Source organism: Corylus avellana, chromosome 7 (assembly GCF_965113065.1).
Source record: "Corylus avellana chromosome 7, dhCorAvel1.hap1.2, whole genome shotgun sequence".
Lineage (NCBI taxonomy): Eukaryota > Viridiplantae > Streptophyta > Magnoliopsida > Fagales > Betulaceae > Corylus > Corylus avellana.
In genome coordinates this window covers 24,411,445-24,437,637 of record NC_142496.1, presented here as the reverse complement: position 1 = coordinate 24,437,637, position 26,193 = coordinate 24,411,445, and the positions used below count along the sequence as shown (strand labels likewise).

Genomic DNA, 26,193 nt, shown 5'->3' with positions numbered 1-26,193 from the left:
TATGATTTGATAATGATTCAATGAATGAGTTTTACATAATACGCTAACATATTTATAGAAGATAAATACTTGTAGAGAAAGTAAATTAACCTAATTCTAATAGTAATAGTAAACCTAATCACAAGAATAAGAAAAATAATTAAAACGAATTTAACCCTATTAAGGAAATGAAATAAAGTCCTCATAAAATAAAATAAAAATCGTAATATAAAATTGACAATCAGCGGGAATCGTGACAATCTTTCATTTTGTACTTTCATTCTCTAAGAACGGGTAAAATTCTGATTAAGCGGGAATTCGATTTTATTTGTCAGGGTGGTTTTCAAACTGACATGGCAGATCGTGAGTGACAGACAAGGGAGAGGGAATTGCATTTTTTTTACTTTAAAAACCCTTGTCACGTCAATTTGAAAAATTTTCTGAGTTCATTTGTTTGGCTCCTCAGCACTTATCTTACTATATAGTCCTCTTTATCTAGCTATGCATGTATGAAATGCTATTCTTTCTTTTTCTGATTGTGTACGAAATACTATTCGAAATAAGAGAAAATTATACTTAGTGAAATGGGGCAAAAAAATTTGGAAGATCAATGGCAATTAATTTTTTTTAGTTTAGGGGACCTTGGAACAAATTAAGTCTTTTGTGCCCTTCATTACGAGAATGACACATCAGTATGAAACAACAAAAATGAGTGTTATGAAAACACCAAATTTTTATCTTTATCTTTTGATTTGTTTTTTATTTAATGGTTTGTTGAATTTTGTAGATAAGAGATAGATTTGGTGTTTTCAAAATACTTTTATTGTTTCATGATGATGTTTTATCCTCTCAAGGAAGGCACAAAGGACTACCAGTTCCCTATAGAAGTTATTCCCATTATAGAGTAAATGTGTAATTATATGGAGGCAATGTGTAGAAAGTGTTAGATTTCCACTTGTCCTAAAAGTTTAATCTGATAGAAATAAGTAAATTTAATCACTTAATCATTACCTTAATACCCCCCCTCACGTGTAGGCTCAAACTCCCTTCTTTTAATAGGTGGGGCGCAACTCGTGAAATATTTAATTTAAATGGAGGATAATTTGACAGAGTCAGGGTTCAAACTTACGAGCTCTGCTTTGATACGATGTTAAATTACCAGTTATCCCAAAAACTTAAGCTGATAGGAATAGGTAAATTTAATCACTTAATCATTACCTTAACAGAAAGCACATGCTGTTCAATATTAGAAATTTAGAATAAACATGGTGGAGAAAGAAGAAGAAGAAGACATTAGTGCAACTGGGAATGATTGCCAGCATTAGGTTGTTAATCATTTCAAATTACAAATTACTCATTTGCAAACAATTTCTAGCCTCCAAAGCAACATACAAGCCCAAGTACACCAATCTCAAAGAGTCCTGAAGATCCTATTTGTTGCATAAGAAGGAAACAAGTATGCTACAGAGAATAGACAACTCAGAATGCCACAATTACAATTCATATGAGAGGTTGTTGAGGTCACAATAAACGAGGGAACACATGTCAAGCAATCAAAAAAGAAATGAATTCAAATCAACAGCTACTAGATGCCTGATATATAGCCTCAAATAAATAATTCTCTCAGCTTCTCCACAGATGGTGCAACCTCAACAAAAAATGTTCCCGACCGAGTGAGAGCTTAAAAGTAATGAACAGAAATTGTTAGTGAACATTCTAGTCTTTCATTGCCCTTGCCTCAAAACCCCCTTCAGGTCGCTTTACTAGATTGTATGGCATGTAGGTTCCAAGAAGTTTATCCCATATGGGAAAGAAGGGCTGAGAATAGTTGTACTTCAAGCCTTGGAGTTGATGATGGATGTCATGATAAGCAGTGTTGTTCTGGAAGATGATATGGAAGATGTTGCCAGGCAACCAAAGACCACAGTGATCATCAACAGTTTTAATCACAGCAAAGCAGAAGAAAATAACAGCAGTTCGTGCAGTCATCCCTGAGACCAGAAAAGATAGAGCTCCACCAAAAGTGTCAAGCAGGAGACCCTCTAGGGGGTGATTATAAAGGGCCCCAATTGCATAGGGAACAACCAGCTTGTGATGCTGGGAGTGGACATGGCGGTACAGAAACTTGTTGTGATGCATGTAGCGATGCACAAAGTACTGCCATGTGTCCATGACAAGCATTGCAACAACAATCTGCCCAATTTGGACAGCAATGGAGGGCTGAATCACGATCCCTGATGCATTAGCTTTTGAGGTCAACTGTTGCAACAATGAAAGAGCATTAGTTGAATTTAAGGCAGTACAGATGCAGATCGAAATGGGAAAAAATATTTAAGTTATTAAATATCAGTTGATATACCAAAATTAAAGGTACCAGTTCTGGATGTCCAAATAGGATAGATGAGCCGCACATTACCAATATGAAATGCCTGATATCTAGTAGTTTAAAAAAAATACCAAGTCTCAAATTACTGGCAGGCCTCATATAAGACTGTACAGCTACTCAATCCACCCAAAATCATCCAACAAGCAATACAGGGTTGCAATTCTTAGGTTCTTAAAGTGATAAGGTTTCTATATGTACACAATTTTGAATTAGAAAATTTTCAAAAGAACGAGAAAAAAAGAAAGAACCATCTAAAATCACTTTAAAATCAAGTAATCTAAATGACCTCCACAATATCCATGTCAACCATAAAAGCATATCAGATATTTCCACCCATGGTACTAGAATGGTAAGATATATTTTGTCAAACGTGGGTATATTCACTGGTGTATATATATTACATAGGTAAGAGGAAAAGTAATTCGCATGCAAAGTTTTGGTCTTTACTGAAACAAATGTCATAATATCTTTAAGCTAGGTTGAGGGGAATACATGAATCAGTTGAAGCAATGCCTATATCAGAAGAAATTATTTGAACCTTACAGTTCTTAATAAATCTTGTAAAATAGATCACTTAAGCAGATGCAGAAAGTTGTCATCCATATATATAGCCAAGGCATGCACTATGCAGGTGCACCATCAGTTATTTTGAACAATTTTATGGTACTTAAGGGAGAAGTTGGTGGATAATGATATTCTTTGTAGAAGAGTGAAGGGAGAGTAGAGGCTAGTGTGGCAAAAGTTTGTTTCTCTATGGTCAACACCGATTGCTCTTAATTTTGATCAGGTGTCATAGGTGATTAAGTATGGGTGGCAATTCGTGGTCGCGTGTCGGGTTCGGGTCGATGTATGACTATAAAACTATATAAGTCAACTCTAACGCACGCCACCCATTTAATTAAATGGTTCAACTCCCTCAACCCCTCTAATTTTGAATTGAGTTCGAGTCAGGTTCACGGTTCGTGTAAAAAATTGAACTATGTCGCGTGTCAGGTTCGGGTCATGTCGAAGCATGGGTATAAAGCTCTATAGGTCAACCATAACCCGACTCATTTAATTAAACGGATTAGATTCTTCAACTCTAACCCTTTAATTTCGTGTCGGGTTCGGCCATATAGATACCGATATACTAAAATTGCAAGCCATTTCACATTATTAAAACAAAAACTACTTGTGCTCTTTTTCATTCTCAATTGGCATGAGTCTAATTGGAAAATTCTACTCTGGATGAAAACTTTTGCCTCATGGATGACACCTAGACAGAATATTCTCTTCTGATCAAAAGAAACTGGCGGCAAGGGATCAAGTCAATAGGCTATCTATTTGAAGGAGAAATTTAAAACCTAGCTGGGTCCACTAACCGCCATGATTATTAATTGCATCATTACGATGCAGACACTTGCAGACACATCTAAGAGAGAGAGAGAGAGAGAGAGAAGCTCAATGAAGAATGGATGTCGGGGAAGAAGTGCAGAAATCAAGAATGAAAAAAGAAAGAAAGTCCCCCATGAGACCCATTTTTACTTCTTTACTTTACATTTCAGCAAAGAAAATGAGCCAAATATTTAACAGTATAAACCTATACTAGAAAGACTTAACCTAGGTTGGGGTACGAGTACCGCCATGCTATACCACCGAACACAATGATTTGTAAGTCAAGAATTCAAACATTTTTTGGCCAAGTACAATTTTCGGAAATCACCTTTTAAATCTAGCCAAATTAGATAAATTACTGAAATTTTTTCTATACATAATGGAATCACCCACCTGAATTGGATCTACAATGGAACCAACTATACAGGACCACCAAACATATTAGTTTTGAATTAAATATTTTTGCTTACTAAGCAACTATACCCATTGTAGAAGCAATCCTTCGTCCAAACCAAGCAAAACAGCAAATGGCCATGCTTCCTTCAAAAGATAGCAAAAGCTGAAAAATATATAACTTACTTCACAAGAACTAACTACACGAGATTAAGATATGTTAGCATAAGATAATTATTCCCACATTTATTGACACTACAAATGGCACTATCCACAATACAATACAAACCAGTACGCTTTATTTACATAAATCCTGTCTTTAAACTCCAATTCAACTGTACAAGTGGAAATATTTTTTTAATTGTTGGGAGGCCATCAGGCAGTTCCAAGTTTAAACTCACCTCAAGCCCCCCTTCTTTTAGGCCTTCCTGATGTTTTAGTGTTTGATATTGTGAGTGCTCTTTCTCTTCTTCTACCCCCTCTTGTTCTTTTCTTCTTTTCTTCTCCACTTAAAATTACAAGGATCATAATTGACAACCTATCCTTTTCCTCCGTCAAACAGCGAAACCTAGAATCCCACATCGGTCCAAGTTCAGCTCTGACATCTCCAACACGTCTAGTATCCATACTTTATTCAATTTCCATGGAAGATGTAACAACCCTACCTGTTCACTTTCTATAATACTGGTGGTTCAATGCATCAATACTATCTTTAAGGGAAATGTTAGCCTTGTGCCAATTCCAAGAAAAGCCAAGATGATCAATGCAAGAGAAGGGAACCATCCTCCAAACTTCTATATTATGGTGGCTTCCAAACTGGCCCCTCCAACTAGGCACTTACTTCGCCACCTGACGGGGCATATCTTTATCCCTAAAGAAGATGGTGCTTTTTACTTGTTAGATAATTGCCGACGATGGCAACGAAGGAATCAAGATGACAAATTATCAATATGATTTTCCCTTCACTTATTCCACCACATATGTCATTCCCCCCCCCCCCCCCCCCCCCCTCCAATCTTTTTTTCTCTGTATTATTTCACGAAAGAGTCTGATTGCCAAAGTAGGTGTGATGATCATCCCTATCACTCATAAGCTCGACATACTTATTCCAAAAACACTCAAAAGGTTTACACTTTAGCAATCCCAGGGGCCTATAAGATCTCACTAAAATATCTTTTTAATATGTCATATGCAGTCTATAACTTTGGAACTCACTTCATTTTCTTCCTACTCCGAATTCTATGCTGTCTAAAAAATTCTAAGTTTTAAACTCAAGATCATGCCTCTACTGTTGTTTCATTGCCTTTGCACTTTTTATAGAACACTTTTACCTTAGCATCCCAAGACAACTCATTAGTTGCCTCTTCACTCTACAATTTAAGTAGTTGATGTGCTAAAATATTTTACTAGCTCATAATGCAGTATTTTAAAAAGCGATTTCTTCAAAGTTAAGTATAAGTAGAGCTTTCCACAGACGAAGTCATATATTATTCAACCACTCAATAACAGAAAAAATCCTAGGAAGTGGGCACATAACCCATAGTTTCAGAATGGAAACTAAGGTACATTTTAGTAGCATGATTCAATTGAACAATAGAGTTCTAAAATTCCACGTCACTAAGCATACCAACACTAAGCAATCATGCATATTCAATGCCATTAAACCGAAAAAGGAACCACAACTTCAAAGAAACTGCTACAAATTACACATATTCAACATAGTGAATTCAACAACTAACCAAGAAGAGCGCCTGAGCCACGGTGGCCTGGACGAGCTGTTGAAGCAGAACACCCTTAACCACGGATGCAAGCGGCACTGAATTCTTCACCTCCTCTTTCTTAGTGTGCAACCGGTAATTGTCCAAAGGCGGAAGCAGCTGATAAAACCCCGCGTACAACCAGTACACCACGATTGGGGCAAACGTGCCCATCGCTTCGTCGCTCACGTACCCTTCCCAGAAAACCATGGCGAACTCTCGAATTTGCGAGCGAAAGAGATCAAAATTTAGGCTTGAATTTACTCAAGGAACCGGAATTCGAAGCCGCATTACAGCTCAAGATCTCGCATTATATCTGCTTCTCTACACCCTGTAACAGAATAGGGAGAAAAAAAAAAAAAAAACTATTATAGTTGCAATTAAGATAACTATAAAAAATAAACTGATTGGCACTCGAGAATCTTATGCTGTATTATTTTCCAAAACGAGAAAAAGAAATGCAATGCTACTTGAGTTGAATCAAGCCTAAAGAACAGCATTAAACCTAGCTGACAATGTAGAACCCTTAATTCAAATTTTGATTTTTCCTTCCCTCTCGTTTCCTGCATTTTCTCGGCAACCAAACAAAAAGTAGTGCATTTTTTATCGTAGAAACTTGAAAACATAGAAACCATTCTAACGTAGAACCCACGCAGTGACTCACCGAGATCCGGGCCGACGAAAACGCTGTATGTAATTCGAAAGAGAAAAATGGGTCTGTCTCGGATTCAGATCTAGGACTTAATTGGATCAACGATTGGAAATGCTTTAAAAAAAAAACTGATTTGTTTTTTCAGGAGATTCGTGTTATATCGTGTTTGGAGACCAAAAAATTTGAAAAATGAATATATTCATTTTCTTTTCTCCTTGGGTTAAATATCTCAAACCCCATTGAGGTTTGATAACTTTATTTTTTCTCTTTTAGGGTTTCATTTTTATCACAGGAGGTCTCTGTGATTTTGATAATAGACCAAGTTAATCCTCCGTCAGTTGACCGTTAGTTGACTTAACAAAATTCTACGTGGACCAATCAAATGTTGACACGTGGCACCTATTTATTTATTTTTTTTAATAAAAAAAAAAATATATTTTCGAAAAAAAAAAAAAGGGTGGCTCGGCCACCCCCTTAGAGCCTAGAGGGTGGTTTCGGCCACCCCCTTGGAGCCAAGGGGGTGGCTCAACCACCCCCATCAGGCCAGATGGGGGTGGCCAGGCCACCCCATGGCCAAAGGGGGTGGTCGAGCCACCCCAAATGGCCAAGGGGTGGCCAAGCCACCCCAATTTTTTTTTTTTTTTCGAAATTTTTTTTTTTTTAATTTTTTAAAAAATTAAATAGGTGTCACGTGTCAACATTTGATTGGTCCACGTGAAATTCCGTTAAGTCAACTGAGGGATGATTAACTTGGTCTATTATCAAAACTGCAGAAACCTCATGTGATAAAAATGAAACCCTAAAAAAGAAAAAAAAAAATTGCCAAATATCAGAGGGTCTGAGGAATATAACCCTTTAACTTTTTATTCTCTTTTGCGATTAAAAATGTGCAGAGATATTTACAGCTCAGGGCGTTTAAAAGGATTCAGGGCTGCAGTCTGCAGACACGTGTGCGCGTGCGATGAGTTTCTGAGGAATAATGTCAGGATACTTGAAGTTGGATATTTTGAGTCTTTGACGAAGAGACAAGACACGGTCTGAGATTTGCGTTTATTCTAGCCGTTGATATGCGTGGTAACCAGTCATTTGTATCTGGATGGTCCGTCATGCGTAGTGGAAAACGACGGTGCTGACGTGAATCGTGATGAATAGTTTTATTTTTTATTTTATTAACTTCGGATATTAAAAAGCTGATTTTTAATAATTATATAATAATTTACTATAAATGAGTACTTTTATGATATATTCTAGGGGAAACTTCAGAAAACCCCCCTGAAGTTCCAGTCGATTTGAAAAACCCCCCCTGAATTTTCAAATCTCTCAATTAGCCCCCCTGAACTTTGCTTTTCTCTCACATAACACCCTTCCGTCCATATGAATCGTTAAAGCCTAACGGACGCCCACTCACGTGATTTTCACGTGATAATTTTCGGCTTGCTTACCCATTTTGCCCTCGTTAGTGCTAACCGAAATTCCCAAACTGCCCGCTTTCAAAAAGTGGTAAAAATTAAAACCTAATTCCGCAGATTATCGAGCCAAAATTCCCAAACGCTTCTAGAAGGGTCTGCTCGTGCGAACCATCGTCTTCGTTGTCGGTGAACCATTTTGGCTGGAGTTTGGGTATCGATCTGCAATGGTTTAGTCAGAAATCCCATCTAAATCACTTGGGATCCACGATAATCAAGTAAGTTTCGTTATCCCGAAAATATACATTTAGGGTTTGTTATAAATTTTCTGAGATTTGTGTTTGACCAACAATTTGTATCGGATGTTTTGGGGGTTTTGCATGTAACGCGTTTGGAATGGATTTTGTGGAGATTTTAGTTTAGGGTTTTATTTATTTGAAGTGGGTCATTATTTATGGTGTTTGTCAGACAATGCGTTTAAAGTTGTCATGTGTTTATTGTTTAGGATCGTTTGTTTTGTTAGAAGTTGTTGTTCTTTTGTCTGATGTAGATGTGGTCCCCTAGGTTCGACTTGTGTTGGCCACGTGAGTAGCACCATGAGTTTATACTATGAATAAAGTAGTAAAGTGGTCCCTTCCATTACCTGTAAGGGAATGAAGTGATCGTGCTTTAACATAGAATTTTTGGTTGCTGACCTTATAAGGGACAACTGTGCTTAGTGTATTGGCAGAGAGTTTCAGTTGTTGCTTTTGGTTTAGGGGTAATGTAGTCATTTGGGTATAGGAAAAAACGGGACCACGACCACACTTCTTACATTTGGTTTTGAAATTACTACTTAAACCTTGTGGTTTGTTTGTGGCTGCTATGAGTACAGGGGTAAGATGGATAATTTTTATTAAAGGGACAATTGTATTAAAAGATGTGTTTGTGATATGAATTAGGATAAATTATATGCTTTAGGGTTGTTTTTACTTTGCTGAAATTGTGGGTTGGGTTGTTTTTACTTTGCTGAAATTGTGGGTTGGGTTGTTTTTACTTTGATGAAACTTAGGGGTTGGTTGTTTTTACTTTGCTGGAATTGGGGTTGGTTGCTTTTACTTTGCTGGAATTGTGGGCTGGGTAGTTCTTTTTACCCTAAATATATGCTGAGTACTTTGAGTTAGGGTTGAGTCATTTGTGTGCTGTTTTGGGTTTTTACTTTGGTTTAATTTTTACCTTGATGGATTTTACAACAATTAATGATTACTTTAAAAAATTCCTGTTTAGTTTATTTCAAATGTCTAACTTTGTGTGCATTCATAAACCCTAAATATATGCTGAGTTGAGTTAGGGTTGGGTCATTTGTGTGCTGTTTTGGGTTTTGTACTTTGGTTTAATATTTACCTTGATGGATTTTACAACAATTAATGATTACTTTAAAAAATTCATGTTTAGTTTATTTCAAATGTCTAACTTTGTGTGCATTCATAAACCCTAAATATATGCTGAGTTGAGTTAAGGTTGGGTCATTTGTGTGTTGTTTTGGGTTTTTACTTTGGTTTAATTTTTACCTTGATGGATTTTACAACAATTAATGATTACTTTAAAAAATTCATGTTTAGTTTATTTCAAATGTCTAACTTTGTGTGCATTCATAAACCCTAAATATATGCTGAGTTGAGTTAGGGTTGGGTCATTTGTGTGCTGTTTTGGGTTTTGTACTTTGGTTTAATATTTACCTTGATGAATTTTACAACAATTAATGATTACTTTAAAAAATTCCTGTTTAGTTTATTTCAAATGTCTAACTTTGTGTGCATTCATAAACCCTAAATATATGCTGAGTTGAGTTAAGGTTGGGTCATTTGTGTGCTGTTTTGGGTTTTTACTTTGGTTTAATATTTACCTTGATGGATTTTACAACAATTAATGATTACTTTAAAAAATTCCTGTTTAGTTTATTTCAAATGTCTAACTTTGTGTGCATTCATAAACCCTAAATATATGCTGAGTTGAGTTAGGGTTGGGTCATTTGTGTGCTGTTTTGGGTTTTGTACTTTGGTTTAATATTTACCTTGATGGATTTTACAACAATTAATGATTACTTTAAAAAATTCCTGTTTAGTTTATTTCAAATGTCTAACTTTGTGTGCATTCATAAACCCTAAATATATGCTGAGTTGAGTTAGGGTTGGGTCATTTGTGTGCTGTTTTGGGTTTTGTACTTTGGTTTAATATTTACCTTGATGGATTTTACAACAATTAATGATTACTTTAAAAAATTTCTGTTTAGTTTATTTCAAATGTCTAACTTTGTGTGCATTCATAAACCCTAAATATGAGTACTATGGCTATAATATTAAACTACCTTTCAATGTAATGAATGTGGCAGGATACGAGATGGGTACACGTTATATCATGTTTGAGGTGCACTATGGGGGTGTTTTTAACAGGCAATGTAGGATTCATTATGTTGGGGGTAATGTTAGTCATGACCCAAACCCGTATGATGTGCACAAGATGACATTTTCTGACATAGAGGATGTGTGTAGTAGATATGGCTATAGGTCTGGGGACCTTGTGTATTATAGTTTACCAGGATTGCCTTTAGACCAAGGCTTAAGACTTATGCCATCTGACTACAATGTGAATGAAATGGTTTCCAAACATTTAGATCATGATCTGGTAGTGTTGTATATAGTAAGTTATGGTGTAGTGGATGATGTAGTTGATGAAGAGGAAGAGGAGGATTCAGAGAATGAGAGGGCAGCTGTGTTTAGGAAGGATGCCTTCTGGGATTCAATGCTTAGTGATGATACAGATTGTGTTGATTCTGAGGATGATGCTACTGTTCCTAGTGGGGACATCCATGAGGGGGTTGGAAATTCTGAAGGGGTTGTTGAAGATGCATATGTGGATGGGGATGTTGGGGATGTTAGGGATGTTGGTGATGCTGGTGAGGGTGATGCTGGCACTACAAGAAACTGAGTCATCAGGGGCGACTCATTAGGGGCGACTATAAAGTCGCCCCTAATACTCAACTATTAGGGGCGACTTTTGAAAGTCGCCCCTAATAGTTATGTATTAGCGTCCACATCCAAGTGGACGCTAATAGTCGACCCAAAAGATGAATAATAGCGTCCACTCTAAGGTGGACGCTAATAACTCGACCCTAATATACTCGCGGGAAATATTCAAAAGGCGGGAAAAAGATCATTAGCGTCGACTTTTCAAGTCGACGCTAATGCCTAATCATTAGGGTCGACTTTGTCGACCCTAAAGAGTGTATGGATGAATTAAAAAATTAAAAAAAAAAATCATTTTATTTACCAATAGCGTCCACTAAGAGTGGACGCTGAAGAGTGATCATTAGGGTCGACTTGAGAGTCGACCCTAATGCTTAAGTATTAGGGTCGACAAAGTCGACCCTAAAGAGTGTGGGGAGGAATTAAAAAAAATTAAAAAAAAATCCATTTAACCAACAATAGCGTCCACTTTTAGTGGACGCTAAAGAGTTATCATTAGGGTCGACTTGAGAGTCGACCCTAATGCTTAAGTATTAGGGTCGACAAAGTCGACCCTAAAGAGTGTGGGGAGGAATTAAAAAAAATTTTAAAAAAAATCCATTTAACCACCAATAGCGTCCACTAAGAGTGGACGCTAAAGAGTTATCATTAGGGTCGACTTGAGTGTCGACCCTAATGCTTAAGTATTAGGGTCGACAAAGTCGACCCTAAAAAGTGTGTGCAGGAATTAAAAAAAATTAAAAAAAAATACATTTAACCACCAATAGCGTCCACTTTTTGTGGACGCTAAAGAGTTATCATTAGGGTCGACTTGAGAGTCGACCCTAATGCTTAAGTATTAGGGTCGACAAAGTCGACCCTAAAGAGTGTGGGGAGGAATTAAAAAAAATTAAAAAAAAAATCCATTTAACCACCAATAGCGTCCACTTTTTGTGGACGCTAAAGAGTTATCATTAGGGTCGACTTGAGAGTCGACCCTAAAGAGTGTGTGCAGGAATTAAAAAAAATTAAAAAAAAATACATTTAACCACCAATAGCGTCCACTTTTTGTGGACGCTAAAGAGTTATCATTAGGGTCGACTTGAGAGTCGACCCTAAAGAGTGTGGGGAGGAATTAAAAAAAATTAAAAAAAAAATCCATTTAACCACCAATAGCGTCCACTAAGAGTGGACGCTAAAGAGTTATCATTAGGGTCGACTTGAGTGTCGACCCTAAAGAGTGTGTGCAGGAATTAAAAAAAATTAAAAAAAAATACATTTAACCACCAATAGCGTCCACTTTTTGTGGACGCTAAAGAGTTATCATTAGGGTCGACTCTCAAGTCGACCCTAAAGAGTGTGGGGAGGAATTAAAAAAAATTAAAAAAAAAAATCCATTTAACCACCAATAGCGTCCACTAAGAGTGGACGCTAAAGAGTTATCATTAGGGTCGACTTGAGTGTCGACCCTAATGCTTACGTATTAGGGTCGACTTTTGTCGACCCTAAAGAGTGTGGGGAGGAATTAAAAAAAAAATTAAAAAAACCTAATATTCATAACCAATAGCGTCCGCTTTTAGTGGACGCTAAAGAGTTATCATTAGGGTCGACTCTTAAGTCGACCCTAATGCTTAAGTATTAGGGGCGACAAAGTCGACCCTAAAGAGTGTGTGCAGGAATTAAAAAAAAAAATTAAAAAAAAATACATTTAACCACCAATAGCGTCCACTAATAGTGGACGCTGAAGAGTGATCATTAGGGTCGACTCTAGAGTCGACCCTAATGCTTAAGTATTAGGGTCGACTTTGTCGACCCTAAAGAGTATGCAGGAAAAAAAAAAAAAAAAAAAAAAAAAAAAATTTGATGCCCAATAGCATCCACTAAAATTTTGTATATATCACTACATTGTTTAAAATTTTCAAATAAAGTGACACAATATGCACCGTTAAATATAACGAAATAAAATTTTAACCTTGGGTGCGATCGATCGCAGTCACAGAATGTACAAACGTGTACTTTCTGTGACTGCGATCGATCGCACCCAATTTGCGATCGATCTCAGTCACAGAATGTACAAACGTGTTCATTCTGTGACTGCGATCGATCGCACCCAATATGAGATCGATCGCAGTAACATAATGTTAAAAGAGAGGCAGAATTTAATTTTTTTTTTATTTTAATTTTTATTGAATAATGTACAACAACTTTGATAGTGATACAATGAAATGATAGGATCAAGTGACAATCAAAATTGAAACAATTGAAATTAAAGGTTCATTCAAATATCCGGTTGATCATAGTACATTTGTTCAGTCGATCATGATAGGATCAAATGATCGATGAAACTTGAAACAATTAAATTGAAGGTTTGATCGAATATCCGATCAATCATAATGAATTAGTCCGATTGATCGTGATAAGATCAAATGATTGAAACAATTGAAATTGAAGGTTTGATCAAATATCCGATCAATCATAATTAATTAGTTCGATTGATAGTGATAGATTCAAATGTTCGATCGAACATCCGATCGATCCTAATGAATTAGTTCGATTGATCGTGATAAGATCAAATGTTTGATCGAACATCCAATCGATCATAGTGAATTAGTTCGATTTATTGTGATAGGATCAATTGATCGATCAAACATCTGATCGATCATAGTGAATTAGTTCGATTAATCATGATAGGATCAAACATTCGATCAAAAATCCGATCGATCCTAGTGAATTAGTTCGATTGATCGTGATAGAATCAAATGATCAATCAAATGTTCAATCGAAAATCCGATCGATCAAACATCCAATCGATCCTAGTGAATTAGTTCGATTGATCGTGATAAGATCAAATGTTTGATCGAACATCCGATCGATCCTAGTGAATTAGTTCGATTTATTGTGATAGGATCAATTGATCAATCAAACATTTGATCGATCATAGTGAATTAGTTCGATTAATCATGATAGGATCAAACATTCGATCAAAAATCCGATCGATCCTAGTGAATTAGTTCGATTGATCGTGATAGAATCAAATGATCAATCAAATGTTCAATCGAAAATCCGATCGATCAAACATCCAATCGATCCTAGTGAATTAGTTCGATTGATCGTGATAAGATCAAATGTTTGATCGAACATCCGATCGATCCTAGTGAATTAGTTCGATTTATTGTGATAGGATCAATTGATCAATCAAACATTTGATCGATCATAGTGAATTAGTTCGATTAATCATGATAGGATCAAACATTCGATCAAAAATCCGATCGATCCTAGTGAATTAGTTCGATTGATCGTGATAAGATCAAATGTTTGATCGAACATCCGATCGATCCTAGTGAATTAGTTCGATTAATCATGATAGGATCAAACATTCGATCAAAAATTCGATCGATCCTAGTGAATTAGTTCGATTGATCCTGATAAGATCAAATGTTTGATCGAACATCCGATCAATCCTAGTGAATTAGTTCGATTTATTGTGATAGAATCAAATGATCGATCAAACTTGAAACAATTGAAATTGAAAGATTGATCGAATATCCGATCAATCATAATTAATTAGTTCGATTGATCGTGATAGATTCAAATGTTCGATCGAACATCCGATCGATCCTAATGAATTAGTTCGATTGATCGTGATAAGATCAAATGTTCGATCGAACATCCGATCGATCCTAGTGAATTAGTTCGATTTATATACCATTATTGAAATTTTCTATTTTTTATTCTTATTTAAATGTGAAGATAAGAGCAAATGTGAATATATATATATATAATTTCCTATATTTTTGTGTATATGAACATCTGATTGATCCTAGCGAATTAGTTTGATTGATCGTTATTTTTATTTTAATTATTGGTGAATTTTTATTTTTATTTAAAAAATTTAAGCTATTAATAAATTATAAAAAAATATCTTCTGAATTATATGTTTCCTGAAAAATGACTTTTATACCCTTATAAATGTTATAGAATTTCAAATTGACCCTACATTTTAAATTAAAATTATTTTTTAAAAATTAAAGTAATTAGCGGCAACAAAAGTTGCCGCTATTTGGTCCAAACAGCGGCGACTCTTAAGAGTCGTCGCTGACGAGTGCGAAAAATAAAGCGCCAATTACCAGTGGCGCAGTTTCTGAAATTTTTGGACAAAAATTTTATGAACCGCGTTTTTTTCCCCCAATCCTCAAAACACCAAAATCCCTCATCACTCACCTCACCCTCTCTCACTCACCTCCCTCATCACTCTCACTCTCGATCTCTCTCCCTCAAAAATAACCCCCCTCTCACTCGATCTCTCTCCTGCTGCTCACCTCCCTGTTCGCCGAGGCCTCAAACCGAAGGGTCCACATCACGGACGATCTCGACGACGTCGTCGACGACGAGGAGGACGACGCCTGGAAGCAATGGGGCAAGAAATCGACGCCCTCGCCGGAGCTCGATCTCCGTCCCTCCGATTTGTCGACCATGTCGGCGCCGGAGATCCAGGCCGAGATGATGAAGCGGCATTCCGGGCTCGCTTTCGGATTCGTTAAGCTCCGACCGGGCGTTTGCCGGTCCCGGGTAATGAAAAGTTTGGTTCTTGATTGGATTGAAGCTGAAATGTGAACTGGGTTTGTGATTTTGTGAGTAATTATTTATGGGTTTTGGTTTTTGTGACTTATTTATTTGGTTAATTTTTTGATTTGTAGTATATTAATCTTGTTTGATATGTATATGAGCTGCAATTGTGAATGACTATGGTGAAAGTAACTAATAACATGGATGTTGTTTCTTTTCTTCCATATTTGTCTTCTTTCATATCCCATAAATATTAGAGATAGTTTCCATGTATATAAGCGCGCGGTTGATTAATTTATACAATTTTTGTTATTTCTTTGGTGAAAGAATAAGAATATAATGTTAAAAAGTGATGGGGTTTGTGCAGTGAGGGACTTGGACATAAACCAAATACCATCAGGAGGAGCAGAAGAAGAATGGATGACGATGAATATGGATGATGAAGAGGAAAGCAGCAACGGAGGCCCTCCCCGCAAGAAACTCTGCCTCACCAAGGAACAATCTCGTCTCCTTGAAGAAAGTTTCAGACAAAACCACACCTTAAACCCTGTAAGTTTCGGGGACAAAAAAAGAATATGATTGTATTGTATTTTTCTTTTCTTTTTGGCCAATGGTTTTATCAATATTAATTAATTTGTTGCTGATCTTTAATTAATCCGTCTGGATTAATATTATGCTTTTTTCTACAGAAACAGAAAGAGGCTTTGGCTATGCAATTGAAGCTGAGGCCACGGCAAGTTGAGGTGTGGTTTCAGAACCGTAGGGCCAGGTACTGTACCTTAATATATATGTGCTGTGGTGAAATTCAATATTGTTGGTGCTGGTTGGGTACAGATATTTAAGGTTGACGGAATAATAATATTCATAGTATATAATCTGAATCTGATACTAACCCGTATAAATCGTACTCTTTGTAAAGTAAAAAGCTAACCCTTTTGAGCATAAGATTTTCTTGGAACATATGTAGTATCTAACATAATTGTCCCATATCGATCATTTTAGGGTTGCTTTGGTCATTTTACAGGGAAATGATAGTCACTTTTCATCTCAAAGTCCATATATATGGACAACTCCTTGCCAAATTTTATGTGCATATATATATAAAATTTATCAATGACCTTATAATTAATTAACCAAATGTAACTACCTCCTAGCTCAGAGATCTCTTCCTTTCTAAGGAGGAGGAGATCTTGAGTTTAATTAGTCCACCAAAGATTTCAAGATTTATAGAGATTAACACGATTATATATATATATATATATATATATATATATATATATATATATATATATATATATATATATATATATAGTTTGTGCTTTTTCATATGTTTCACAATATTCTCTTATAATATAAAAATGTCAAGTATTGTCAATTTTGTCAAATGGTATGAAAAAACCATATTGCAGATTAATGCTCTGCTTATTAGGTTTGTAGTCTCTGATTGCTGCATTTTGTTTGGCATATGGTTTGAGTTGTCCCTTTCTGTTTTCCTTGAGCAGATGCCTTCTTTGTTAGTGGTGAGCTTCTTTTGTATCCAAAAACATCAAAAAGGAGTAAGAAAATGTCAATGTCTTGTCTTGTTTTGCTAAAGAAGTTGGTTGTTTATTTAAGTTCTTGACCTCTATATCCCTTTCTAGAAGATTCTCATTTTGATTGATTTGATGGGGAAGGGCAATAGTGCAGTCAACTAAAAAACAAATTTCTATTTTCATATTCTTGATTGCATTATGTACCTTGAGATTAAGATTACTTTAATACACATATTCTTGATTGCATTATGTACAGATATTCTTGATTGTATTTTTCTTATTGCTTGTCTTGCATAATACACACTTTGTTCAACTCTCTTCTCTTCCTACATTGTTAATGTTTTGGTTTTGAAGTTTAACGATCTCCAAGAAGGAAAAGGAAAAAAAGTTTGCTTTTTATTTATTTCTTGTCTTGGGAAAGAACCATTCCATAGGGAGGGAGTTATCTTGCATATTTTGTTAGCGTAAAGATGTCAAATCATTGCAGGTGGTAGTATACATTAGGAGTATATTATCTTTCTGTAAAGCATATGATTTTAAAGATTTCAATTTATATACGAATTCTTTTTATTTATGTAGTTATTAGAAGTTTTCCATGTTAAAGAGTGTAGAACAATCCACCTCAGGCCAGCAATTGATGGGTGTAAAAGATGAATCATCTATCCATTATATTTAATTTTATTGGGTTTTAGAATATCTGGTTTGAGTCAAATTAATTCATTATGGATGGAAATCGACTGCCCATAAACTTCATGAAAAATGTTTTACGTTCCTTTTACATTGCTTTGTCCTTTTCTTTTTTTTATTGAAAGTTGTTTACATGTTAGGAATTTGCTTTTGGTTTTAAGATTTGTTGTTGAATGCTGTGGGATTTGCTTCCTGAGTTCTAAAATTTACTTATCCAATCTCAAGTTGATGGACAAGGCTTGATTGAAAAATGACCATCGTAGTAATAACCTTTGGATAATAATATACACATTTGGATTATTATTGAAGTTTCTGTTCATCTGCTTGTAGCTAGTTTCTATACATTTCCAAACACTGGCTGTGGGTATTAATGTTGTTCTATACTGTAGTGTGGTGTGGTTTAATGTATTTTCATTAGATCTGGTTTTTTTATGTCCCTATTGTAGGAAGCTGAGCTCGCTAGAGAGAAGACAAATGGATTAATGGATTAATGGTTTTTTTATGTCCCTATTTTCATTAGACCTCTTTAAACTTTAAATTTTTGCAATTTTTGTGTTAATTTTTGGGTTTTGTTTGATGTGTTTGTATCCATTGTGAATTTGGGGTTGGATTAGTGACTGTATTCTTTCGATTTTTTGGTAGTGCGGTTTCAGTTTACCCTTGGTTTGATTGCCGAGAAAGTGGAGGGAAAGATAAATGCTATTTGGGTATTTTGGTGTTTGATGTTTCTGGTTCTGAAAGATGGAAAATTTGTTATTGATTAAAGGATTAATGGTTCATTAACAGACAACCTAGCTATGTTGCTCCTCTCCTTTTGCTCATAATTAACATGTATTAGTGCGACTGTTATTGATATATGTTAGAAGTATTGTGGTTAGGAGTTAGCCGATGTCTGTTACTCATACCAGTGTTCCCTGGTTCCGTGATCGATCGCACTCCAAGTGCGATCGGAGTGCGATCGATCGCAGTACCAGAGGGTTTTCAAGTAGGTTTTTTATATTTTGCAATCGATCGCACTCCAACTGCGATCGATCGCAAAATGTCGAAAACCTTCTGGTACTGCGATCGATCGCACTCCAACTGCGATCGATCGCAAAATGTCGAAAACCTTCTGGTACTGCGATCGATCGCACTCCAAGTGCGATCGATCGCAGATTATTTTTTTTAAAATTTTTTAGGACCATTAGGGTCCACTTTGTGGACGCTAATGGTTAACTATTAGCGTCCACTTTGGTTTGGACGCTAATAGTTAATTTTTTATTTTTTATTTTTTATTTATTTATTTATTTTTTTAATTTTTGAGGACCATTAGGGTCTACTTTGTGGACGCTAATGGTTAACTATCAGCGTCCACTTTGGTTTGGACGCTGATAGTTAATTTTTTTTTTTATTTTTTATTTTTTTTTTTTAATTTTTGAGGACCATTAGGGTCTACTTTGTGGACGCTAATGGTTAACTATCAGCGTCCACTTTAGTTTGGACGCTGATAGTTATTCTTTTTTTTTTTTTTTAAGGACCATTAGGGTCGACAAAGTGGACCATAATGGTTAACTAAAAGTGGACGCTAATGCTTGCCTATTAGGGTCGACTTTCGCTTCCGTGTACATCATCTTTAGGGTCAAAACATTGTGACTTTTAGGGTCGATAAAGTGGACGCTAAAAGTGATCATTAGGGTCGACTTTTAAGTGGACCCTGATAATCATACATTTGATCATTAGGGTCGGACTATTAGCGTCGACACCTTTAGGGTCGACAAGTCGACGCTGTTGGCAACAGCGTCCACTTTAGAACCTTTAGGGGCGACTTTGAGTCGCCCCTAAAGACCTAATTTCTTGTAGTGTGGTGAGGATGCTGGTGAGGGTGGGGCTGTGGAGGGTGATGCTGGTGAGGATGCTGGTGAGGGTGGGGCTGTGGAGGGTGGGGAAGAAAGTGATGATAGTGTAGAGAAGTATGATAGTGATCATCTAGAATCACCCCCTTCTAGTGATGATGATAGTACAGTTCACAGAATCCGTAGGGATGTAACCACTAGAGTTCCTTTTGATCCCACTGATATGGATAATCCGACATTGGTTGTAGGGAATACATTTCATGATGAAGCTGAATTTAGAAAAGCCGTGAGACAGTACAATATTATCAGAGGGAAGGATCTGAAATTCAAGAAAAATGAAAAGAAGAGGATTGTGATTATTTGCAAAGATACAAATTGTAGGTATAGGGTATATGGGAGGCAGTTGGAGAATGAGATGACATTCCTTTTAGTATCCCTTAGGCCCAAACACAACTGTTCCAGGAAGTACCACAATCATATGGTCACTTCAAGTTGGATTACTGAGTGTTGCATGGATTCTTTTAGGGAGCAGCCAAACATGCCTATAGATGTGTTGCAAAAAAAAGTGAAATCCAAATATAATGTGGATGTCCATGTCAGTTCTCTGTATAGGGCTAGGAAAAAAGCAAGAGAATCAATCTATGAAAAATTTGATGAGCAGTACCATCGGTTGTGGGATTATTGCTCCATGGTTAGGAGCACTAATGTAGGTAGTTGTTTGCTATTGATGGTTGAGAGACCAATGCCTCAGGTGCCATGCAGATTTCAGAGGATTTATATTTCATTGGCAGCCATGAAGAATGGTTTTCTTGAAGGGTGTAGGCCTGTTGTGGGTCTTGATGCATGTTTTCTGAAGGGAACGTATAAGGGGCAGTTGATGTCTGCTATGGGCAGGGATGCCAACAACAACATGTACCCTATTGCAATGGCTGTCGTAGAGGCTGAGACGAAGGATAGCTGGACATGGTTTCTTGAGGCACTTGTTGCAGATCTTGGCCCTACTCCACATGGGTTGACTTTCATTTCGGATCGACAAAAGGTAAAATACTTGTATTCATTTATTATTCATATCAATTTAGTATTTATTGTAATGCAACTAATTATTTTTTTTCAACTATTGTGCAGGGCCTAATTCCAAGCCTAGAACAAGTATGTCCGCAGTCTGAGCATCGTACATGTGTTAGGCACTTGTACGCGAATTTCAGAAGCGCTGGTCATCGGGGGGTGCTATTGAAGGACCTTCTTTGGCGAGCTGCCGCATCATACACAAAGAATGAGTTCTATGGAGTAATTGATGAGCTGAAGATGGTTAGCAAGGATGCGCGTGCTTACCTATAGAAGATAGATCCTAACACTTGGTGTAGGGGATGGTTCAATACACATTGTAAGTCCAGCCTCTTACACAACAATACTTGTGAGAGTTTCAATTCATGGATCAAAAAATTCCGTGACCAGACAATCTTGAGCATGTTGGAAGGGATTAGATGTAAGTTGATGAGAAGGTATGTGAGGAAGAAAGAGTTGATAAGTTCAATGGAGGAGGCCTTAGGGCCAAAGATTAGGAAGAGGCTAGAAAAAGAAGAAGATGCAGGCAGTAATTGTTGGTGTACATATGCCGGTCAGGGTATGTTTGAGGTGGAGTGCCTTGGGAGAAAATTTGTTGTAGATATGGAAGCTGGCACTTGTGGCTGCAGGAAATGGGATGTGACTGGTATCCCCTGTGCGCATGCAATTTCTGCCATTTTACACCAAGGTGGGGAACCAACTGAGTATGTAAGTGAGTACTATGGCAAGGAAAAGTACCTCAAGGCTTATGACCACGTTGTCTATCTTGTGCCAAGTGAAGAGCAATGGCCTAGAAGCAGCCAACCAAAGATTGAGCCACCCAAGGCTAGGGCACCTCCTGGTAGACCTAAGAAAGTAAGAGATAGGTCTGTTGATGAACCAAGAAATCCTAATACAATTAGAAAGGGGGGGCAGAAAAATAAATGTGGGTACTGCATGAAATTTGGCCACAACAAGAGGTCATGTGTTGCTAGGCAGAGACAAGATGAAAGAAGGGCACGTGTCAAAAAGTACTACAGGGATAATGCATCAACTGACTGGAATTTGGACATGGTATCTACTCAATTGCTGATTATTGTTTAATTCACTAAATTTATTTACATATTTAATTACTTATTTATTTCTTCATTTTTCCTGTCAGTTGATGCAGGATGGATCTTCACCTGCCACTACAACTACCAGCAGGAAAAGGGGAAGAGTGAACACACCATCAGGTTCACAAAGGGCAGGAGGATCAGCAACTGGTGGTTGTTCAACAACCACAACTCAAAGACCTTCACAGCCGGCATCAGATCATGTCTCACAGCCTGCATTGAGGCCAGCATCAGATATTGCATCTCCTCACAGCTCCTGCCAGCCTGTATTTAGGCCAGCATCCCCCCTGCATCACCTCACAGCTCATGCCAGCCTGTATTTAGGGCAGCATCAGATATTGCATCCCACCCTCCAACACAGGCTGCATTAAGGCCATGTTCAGATATTGCATCACAGCTTGTGGGAGTAGCAACCTCTGCCACCCAACCAGGAAATGCACCTGCTGCCACCCAACCAGCCAAAACAGGAACACCTTATGCCTACAAACAAAATGTGAGTCATTCTTCATATCCATGTAATTAAGAGTCACAAAAAAATATAAGGGCCTAATTGTATAATTTGCTGAAATGCAGGCATCTACCATTTTTGGGAACAAGGATAAAAGAACCCTAGGGTTGGCAACAAGGACGAGAGCAAGTGGTAGGCTGAGGGAACATGTTAGAAGTGGAAGAGAACCTGGCAATAGGCAGAAGCTTGTTGTTGATCTGACTGGCAGTCCTACTGGGCCATCACCAATTCCAGGGGGTGGACCATTATGCTCTTGGGGTCCTCCCAGAGTTGGCGGTATGACATTTAGAACAGCCCCGCATGATTTCGACATACAAAAGGGCCAAGGGACAGTTGATAACCATCCACCAGGTTTTGATGAACATGTTCGAAGAATGGACAAAGGGAAGAAGAAAATGCATTGACCATGACAAGATGAAAGAATGTGTGAACTAACCTATTTCTTTTTTGTGTTTGGGGTGGTATGTAAGCATTGTAAACACTAAACTTTATTATACGTTGTAGCTGTTTGATGTATTTTGTAAACACTGTAATCATTGACCTCTTTGGACATGTGCCGGTTTGGTGTCAACTTTATTTTGTGTTTGACCACTCACGGTTTGTAACTCTTTGGGCTATTTTTTGTAAACAATGTAAACAATTATACCCCAACGGTTTGTAACTCTTTGGGCTATTTTTGTAAACAATGTAATGGATGAATTCTAGATGGTTGTCATGTACTTGTTTGGTGTAAAATTTATTGTGTTTTGTGTTTGACCACTTACAGCTTGTAAGTATTTGGGGTATTGTGTATACATTGTAATGGACACATTGTAGATGATGGTCATGTATTTTATGGATGTGGATGATGTAACTTTTAGTACTTTTGGATTTAGATTGAGGTATAATTTCTTAAGTACTAAACACTATCTACATATAGTTTTTGCTATAAATTCTTTACTACTTGTTATTTTGGAATTGAGTTGAGGTATAATTTCTTAAGTATTAAACATTATCTATACATAGTGTTTGCTATGATTTTGATAGTTGGATTAATTTACAAGTGCTTATACATTTAGTGTTCTTGTGGTATTAATTAGGTTAAATTAAGTACATGTGGATGATGTAACTTTTAATACTTTTGGAATTGAGTTGAGGTATAATTTCTTAAGTACTAAACACTATCTATACATAGTGTTTCCTATGATTTTGATAGTTGGATTAATTTACAAGTGCTTATACATTTAGTGTTCTTGTGGTATTAATTACGTTAAATTGAGTACATGTGGATGATGTAACTTTTAATACTTTTGGATTTAAATTGAGTTCAATTGACAACATTTTGCCAATGTTTTATTTCCCAAGTGAAGGTAACACAACATCAAGCAATAAAAGAAATTGCGGTCACAAGTGGGTTGGAAAGTTTAGTGAACCAATCAATTTGGATGCTTCTAAATTTGTACCAAGAAAATTCATACAAACCATGCCAAATATTACACAAAAGTTGGGTACAAAAAACATAACCATATGGTCAATTGATACAAGTCTGATACAAATAAAGACAACAAACTGTCTTTTTCAGCTGCTTAACATCAGCTTTGATGCAAGTCCATTAGAAAAAGGGAAACACAACAATACAGCAACAAGACACCAACAACATGCAAGTGCAACCCGAAACTTCAGCTGCATCGAACGATACTTATTCTCAACCCTTTCAAGTTTAAGTGCAAAATTAGCAGCATCAACTTCAATTTTTGACTTGTACTCAGCAAGTTCAATCTTGCATTTCAACACTTCCATTGCCCTTTCGGACTTCAAATCGTGCTGCCACGCCAACAACATTGACATCAGTCGATCACCGCACACACAAAAATCTAGTTCAACCCATTTAAAAAAATTGCAACCACGATTTGTTTCATTCTGCATAATCACACAAATTAGGGTCATACAAATTAGATTTTAATCCATCATTAAATGATTTAGGCATAACGGGAAGAGCAGCAAATTTATGTGAAAATAAATAAATAAATTCTCAAACACATCTTACCACATAATTTACACAGGAATAAAACCTTTTTCCATGATTTTTAGTTGTTGATGTTGTTTTGACAACGGTTTTGCTCCCACATTTGCAAATTGGATAGCTCGATCCTGAATCGCTTAGCTCACCCTCGGAGTGCTCCATCTTTAACCGTCGTCACCTCGCCGGTACTGGACAGTGAGTAAGTTTGCCGGTGGATGATTTTCGCCGGTCTAGGTCTCGCCGTCGTGGGGGATTCTTCGCCGCCAGATGTACTTATATTCAGCTTTCTTTCTTCGACTCTCTTTCTAAGCCTTCGAATCGATGGCTGGAACCTAATCAACCCATCAGCTTCCACATTTTCTCCGCAAGCTTCGGCCGTGGGTCTTCGTCTTCCAGTTTGGTGTGCTTGGACGAGTGAGCGTGTCTAAGGGTGAGAGTGAAGGGTTAGTAAGACACTAACGAGGGCAAAATGGGTAAGCAAGCCGAAAATTATCACGTGAAAATCACGTGAGTGGGCGTCCGTTAGGCTTTAACGATTCATATGGACGGAAAGGTGTTATGTGAGAGAAAACCAAAGTTCAGGGGGGCTAATTGAGAGATTTGAAAATTTAGGGGGGGTTTTTCAAATCGGCTGGAACTTCAGGGGGGTTTTCTGAAGTTTCCCCTATATTCTAACTCCATGACATTCGGTCTTTTTTTTTTTTTTTTTAATCTCAAAATAACTTCATTAATTAAGAAATAGAGGCTTGCTCTGTGAGAACACGTGGAAGTACAGTGGAAGACATTCGGTCTTATTGACATTCTATATGCATAACTCATCCATAAATAAACCTAAGCTTTAAATACCTCAACGATAAATGAAAAAGAAGCTTTAACCCGATAAATCAAATACCCATACCTTGGATTTTGCATATAATTTCACTATACACAAAAGCTTCAAGCTATTTTTATAAATTTAGCTTCATACTCGAAATTAATTCAATTTATACAAAATTTAGGCTTAACACATTCTCTTCACGGTCTCTAATAATTACTCTCACACCCATTATCTTTTTCATAATGTCAATCGTTGTATCCTAATAATAACTTGAAGCTTCCTTATAATAACAAAATGACTACTTAATTTGAAACTTCCTTATAATAACTTATAAAATACAGTTTCACATAATAAACAAACAATGCGAGACTAGCACATCTTCACAAAATATTACAAAATGGGTCATGTACAATCATTTTAATCAAGATTAATCGATCAATTTGCTTATTGGGGCTAATTGCTAATCTACAAATACTTTCCACTTTAAGCTCCTTGACTCTTGCATCCCTATTAAGGATCCTCACCGGTGATTGCACCACATAAGATGAGGGATTAAGAAGTCGTTTGTCTTCCCAAATTTTTACTATAGACTTATCCCTCACTCTCAATTCTAGCCATGCCTTTAAAATATCCAAGGCCTTACACATACTTCTCAGTGTATAAGGATTGTTTGTATCCCAATCGGGACTCCAAGAGATTTTTATGAGGGTAATACTTTTTCTTAAAAATCCGTGCTACCAATGTGTTTAGCTTCTGGAACAACCTCTACCCTTATTTTGTCGGTATAGACATAAGCATTACAAATCTCGAAATCCCAATCCAACCTTGAGACTTTGAATGTTCCATTTTAGTTTCCCGCTACTTTTGACTTATGTCCCCACTAAAACTTGAGCATCATTGAATTAATTTCCTTGTATAAAGACTTGGGCAATTAAAACACACTTACTCTTAGTATATGTTAGAATAGCTTGAATAACTGTCTTGAGAATAATTTAGTTTCCAACTTGTGACAAAATTTGTTCTTTTCAACCATTAAGTGGACTCCATATTGTCTTTATGCTCTTAAAGGTTCGGGGTTTTTATTTGCCAACTACAGCTAGTAACCCCAAATACTATTCATAACTATTAGTTGATTGCACCCCTGCATTTCTTAAGTTCA

General features: G+C 36.7%; 4 protein-coding genes across 4 annotated transcripts; 3 read left to right on the top strand and 1 right to left on the bottom strand.

Moving 5' to 3' along the window:
• Positions 1–1,380: 1,380 nt before the first annotated feature.
• LOC132185037 (very-long-chain aldehyde decarbonylase GL1-9) lies at positions 1,381–6,718 on the bottom strand. The gene is made up of 3 exons (XM_059598855.2): positions 6,554–6,718; positions 5,872–6,220; positions 1,381–2,238 (listed from the first exon to the last, which is right to left on the bottom strand). Exons 2-3 carry the CDS (start codon positions 6,097–6,099, stop codon positions 1,696–1,698), a joined length of 771 nt encoding a protein of 256 aa, XP_059454838.1. The 5' UTR covers positions 6,100–6,220; positions 6,554–6,718; the 3' UTR covers positions 1,381–1,695.
• Positions 6,719–15,404: 8,686 nt separating this feature from the next.
• On the top strand, positions 15,405–16,353 carry LOC148584706 (homeobox-leucine zipper protein HOX3-like). Its single transcript, XM_088518584.1, has 4 exons — positions 15,405–15,500; positions 15,825–16,046; positions 16,187–16,266; positions 16,332–16,353. The coding sequence occupies exons 1-4, from the start codon at positions 15,405–15,407 to the stop codon at positions 16,351–16,353; spliced, it is 420 nt and encodes a 139-aa protein (XP_088374710.1).
• Positions 16,354–18,457: 2,104 nt separating this feature from the next.
• LOC148584705 (uncharacterized) lies at positions 18,458–20,886 on the top strand. Its single transcript, XM_088518583.1, has 3 exons — positions 18,458–18,490; positions 19,556–20,587; positions 20,674–20,886. Exons 1-3 carry the CDS (start codon positions 18,458–18,460, stop codon positions 20,884–20,886), a joined length of 1,278 nt encoding a protein of 425 aa, XP_088374709.1.
• On the top strand, positions 20,276–22,619 carry LOC148584704 (uncharacterized). Its single transcript, XM_088518582.1, has 5 exons — positions 20,276–20,587; positions 20,674–21,666; positions 21,755–21,973; positions 22,069–22,200; positions 22,281–22,619. The coding sequence occupies exons 2-5, from the start codon at positions 21,016–21,018 to the stop codon at positions 22,617–22,619; spliced, it is 1,341 nt and encodes a 446-aa protein (XP_088374708.1). The 5' UTR covers positions 20,276–20,587; positions 20,674–21,015.
• Positions 22,620–26,193: the final 3,574 nt, after the last annotated feature.